We start from the raw sequence: 4562 nt of genomic DNA on the forward strand, positions 1-4562 counted from the left end.
TGTGAATCGTGATTTGAATTGAATCGTGACTTCTTTGGCAATACCCACCCCTAATCAAGAGTCCATCAGAATGTTCTTAAATGACATTTGAACTGAACTAAATCAATCAAACATCTGAAATTTATTTAAAACAGAAAACATTTGCTTCAGATTTCCTCAGGGATCCAGAACTGGGTCAGAACCAGAGCGGTCCGGATGGACCTGTGCTCTGGGAGGCTGACGGACCTCCAGGTCCTGCAGAAGGAAACCAGTGAAACGCGACGTGGACAGAAAGCATCAGATCCGTCTACCTTCCCCTCCAGGAGCTGCTGCGGACGAACAAACTGCTGCGTGAAGCTGGGCTCTGCAGGACGCTGCACCATCACCGTCTGTCTCCGAGCGGCGCCACCTGGAGGACGGGAGCACAACTCCTGAACTCAGCACTCAGTCAGCGCAGGGCTGCCTGACAGGATGGGAGGTTCTGAGGTGAGGGAAGAACCGTACCTGCAGGACTGTCGGCCTGTTGGATCTGGTCTGCAGACTGCCCTGCTTCAGCAGCAGGGGGCGCCAGCTGCAAAGGAATAAAGGACAGAGTTCAGCTGAAGATCACAGGAACTGAAGTTCTTTTCAAATATCTAACTTATTCCCTCGGTTCCATCAGTCAGATGATCTTTATGCTGCAGCTCTGGGCTTGCCTCTAACGAGCTGCTGCAGCTAACAGGCCGGTTTAAACATCAAACGGATTCTGGATCCAAACCTGATCCGTCCGACCCAAACTGGTCCAACAGAACCTGCCTGTCTTTACTGTTTCTATCATTAGACCTGGACCTGCTCCGGTCCGGTGGCCTCAGAGAGGACAGATGGTCGGTTCTACCTTGTTGTCATGGTGACCGGTGTTCTGCTGGTGTCCGTTGGGGGCGCCGCTGCTCTCGGTGCTCTGTCCGCTGCCGGCGCTGCGGGTGCTGCCCACGCTGCCGGTGCTGCCCACGCTGTTCCTGTCTCCCGCTGGAAGCACAAAACAAACAGTCAGCGCCTGCAGAGGGCGGGGTTGGCGGACCGGGCCGGCGTCAGCTGGGGAGGGGTCTCAGTCTAAAGAAGCCTGCGATGCTGTTGACCAGGAGATGCAGGGAGCGCGGCTGCAGGGATGCAAGCAGCCAGAACCTTCTAAAGAGGAGGCGGTTCTTCAGGCTCTCTGAAGGTCTCAGCTCCTCCTTCATCCTCTAGAACCGCTCCACTTCCTTCCTGACCTTTTAGATCAACATGCAGCAGCTACTTCTCAGGACGACCTGCTGTCGCCCCCCTGTGGCAGCAGTGAGGGATTGCTGTTAGCATGGGGCTCCATTTTAGCGTGCAGCAGCGCGTTTTGGACCCGACACACCGAGACGACCAGCGTTTGCCCTCACCAGGAGCTTCTGGGCCGATAGCTGAACCCTAACTGAAACGGTCCCAGAACCGGACCTAGCGGAACACCTTGATCGAAGTTACCGGGTCTGATCGGTTAACCACCACAGACGCCAAGAAAAACTGGTCTGGATCTGAAGCAGTGACTCCAAATACAATCAGGTTTTAAGTTTTCAACTAAAAGCTTTAAACTTTGATTTTTCTTTGAAGTCACAAACCCGGAGATTCTAGGAGGAAATCATCTGGAGAAGGTGGAGAGAAACTTTACGTTTAAAGGTCAATGCTACGTGGTTAGCTCCTAAGAGCCAGAAAGTGGCGCACACCAGATCCATAGCTCTCATTCTGTACTGTTTGCTGGTCAGCTGCCAGGTCGGCTAATGCTAACTAAACCAAACAGGTTTAATCCAGCAGCCCAACAAAGCCTGGTTTTAGTTTAGAAAACATGCAAATGGAAACGGATGAACGGGTCCCCCCCCCGATGCTAACCGCTAACAGCCTCTTTTAGCATAGCTCTGTGGAGTAAAACATGTTGACGTACGTCTGTTCTTAGCCTCACGGCTCCAAACGAAGGTCAAGAGAGATAAGAATGAGTCACAGCCTCCTTCATGGCATGAAGAGGAGAACATCCATCTGACCAGTGGGAGATAGATTAACCTCACAGGGAACGGCTTTGATGAACTCTGTCTGTGAGAAAGTTCTTTAAGCAGGAGGTGGGTTGGTTCCCCTGGGGGGGGGAGTGTGTGTTTTGGGATAATTGTAAGGTATAAATGTACTGAGGTTTCCTCAGTCAGAGCTCTATCTCTCCATCTGAGGACATTAAATAAATGTGAACCTTTTTTCTTGCAAGAAATGCCGCAGCTTCCTAACTCACAGCTCTCTATCTGGGTTAGCATGTCCTAGCAGTAGAGTCACTACCCGATCCGTCCCGCTAGCACGATCCGTCCCGCTAGCACGATCCGTCCCGCTAGCACAATCCGTCCCAGTAGCACGATCCGTCCTGCTAGCACGATCCGTCCCAGAAGCACCATCTGTCCCGCTAGTACGATCCGTCCCGCTAGCACGATCCGTCCCAGTAGCACCATCTGTCCCGCTAGCACGATCCGTCCCGCTAGCACGCCCCCGCTAGCACGATCCGTCCTGCTAGCACGATCCATACCGCTAGCACGATCCATACCGCTAGCACGATCCGTCCCAGAAGCACCATCCGTCCCGCTAGCACGATCCGTCCCGCTAGCACGCCCCACTAGCACGATCCGTCCTGCTAGCACGATCCATACCGCTAGCACAATCCATACCGCTAGCACAATCCATACCGCTAGCACGATCCGTCCAGCACATGCAGGAACAGAATATTAAGATTGAGTCGCCAAAAACTAGGTAATAACGGAACTGAAAATACTTATTTATATACTTAAAACATTTAGGAATGCTAAACTATATCATATAGAAATTATTGAAGATTTGTCTTTCCATTCACTCCGCCGTATTGCGTGACGTCATGGTCTTTAGAATATGTGATATTTATGCAACTACAAAACTACTGAAAAGGAACCCCCCCACCCACCCCACAGGTAAGAAAAAGGAAGTACTGCCTGATCGGACGTTATTCTGCAGGACGGATCGCGCTTCCGGAATGGATCGGTCAGCAGCAAGCAAGCGACAAACTTCACTTCTTCCTGTATTTGGTTCTCCTCATCTTTATCACCTCTTCTGATCATTTACCCAGAATGCATTGCTGCATAGACAACATGACAATATTTTTAAGCCATGTATTAAAACTAAACATCTCACAGTAGTTTAATGTATTTTTTTACCGTGAAAATAAATCTTTTTGCAATAAAGCGGCTTGTTGGAACTAAAGTTGATCCTTAAAGGTTGAAAGTTCAGATTGGAGCCAATCTAAGGAGGGACAGCCGGGTCTCTGGTGGTCTGGGTGCGACGGGTCTGAAGCTCAGCAGCTTTAGGGCAGACGCTCTAGATGCGGACTAAGCCTTACCGTGGTACGAGTCCCTGAGGACCCAGATGTCCTCAAAGGGACACCCAGGCTGAGACAGGAGGCTGGAAGACAAACCTATCAGAGACAAAGATGGACCAGGTTCTGTTTGGGACTGAGAGGAACCACACAGGGAACAGACTCTTCTGATCGGGACGTTTCAGTGGGAATCAAAGAGGAAGAATCTAAGAAACCAAAGACTTAAAACATCTCAGAAAATCCAAACTGATCGGATCAGAACCGGTCCGGATAAGGAGAACTCTCACTGTTGGCGTTCCCGTCACTCGGAGACCGTGGATCGCCTACGGTGATGTCAGAGGTCTCAGGGCGCCCGCTAAAGGTCCGCCTTAAAAGAACGATTCCAGAACCGAGCCCAGGTTGAGCTCTAGCCTAACCGCACCGTCTGGTTCTGGTTGTGCACCTGTGTGTGTCTGCAGTGTGTGCCGTACCTGTGCAGGTAGCCAGGCCGTTGGACAGCGGTAGCACCACGTGGCTGGGCGGGGCATACAGACTGTAGGAGTCGTCGGTGTGGGGGGCGGAGCTTAGGCTGGAGGAGAGGGGGGCTTTAGGTAGGAGCTGCTGGCGCTGGGTGGGCAGAGAGGCGTGCCGGGAGAGGGTGCCCCCTAGAGGGCGAGAGGAGGAGGAGGAGGAGGAGGAAGGGCAGGTTATCAAGCTGGTGGTTAGAGTGAGAGGTCAGAGGTCAATATCTGGATGGAGTGATGGAGGCAGCAGGAGGAGGGAGGAGCATGGGATGGTACCGAAGCAGCTGGATTAGTTCCTGAGAGAGATGGACTGAGCAGAGAGACACAGGGAGACGTCCAGAACCACTGAGCCCAGTTGGTCCAAAACCAACAAACCTTTTTCCAACCAGTAGAGCAGAGAGAAGACCTTCTGAGGTTTTATCATCACAACATTTAACAGTTCCATCGAGGCGTTAGTTCCCAGAACCTAAACCAAACTGGGCTCTAAAATAAACACTAACTGAACACAAAACTCCAGCTGGACACGGCAGGGACAGAAGACCTGGATTAATAATCCGGTTTAATACCGAAAAATAACAACCAAACAGAACAGAAAAATGGGACAAATGAGACTAAACCTGAATCCAGATTAATCCAGGATAAAACTCAGACTAAACCTGAATCCAGATTAATCCAGGATAAAACTCAGACTAAACCTGAATCCAGAT

At 51.1% G+C, this 4562-nt stretch overlaps 1 protein-coding gene across 1 annotated transcript in view; it reads right to left on the reverse strand.

Annotated features, from left to right (window-relative positions):
* LOC107096962 (caskin-2-like) overlaps positions 1-4562 on the reverse strand; it is a 19302-nt gene that overhangs the window by 4827 nt on the left and 9913 nt on the right. The window contains 5 exon segments of the mRNA XM_015393892.1: positions 291-388; positions 484-550; positions 854-984; positions 3377-3451; positions 3823-4080. Of these exon segments, the coding sequence (XP_015249378.1) occupies positions 291-388; positions 484-550; positions 854-984; positions 3377-3451; positions 3823-4080 (629 nt within the window).

The sequence above is a fragment of the Cyprinodon variegatus genome, unplaced genomic scaffold, assembly GCF_000732505.1.
Source record: "Cyprinodon variegatus isolate N-32 unplaced genomic scaffold, C_variegatus-1.0 Scaffold24, whole genome shotgun sequence".
NCBI classification, from domain to species: Eukaryota; Metazoa; Chordata; class Actinopteri; order Cyprinodontiformes; family Cyprinodontidae; genus Cyprinodon; species Cyprinodon variegatus.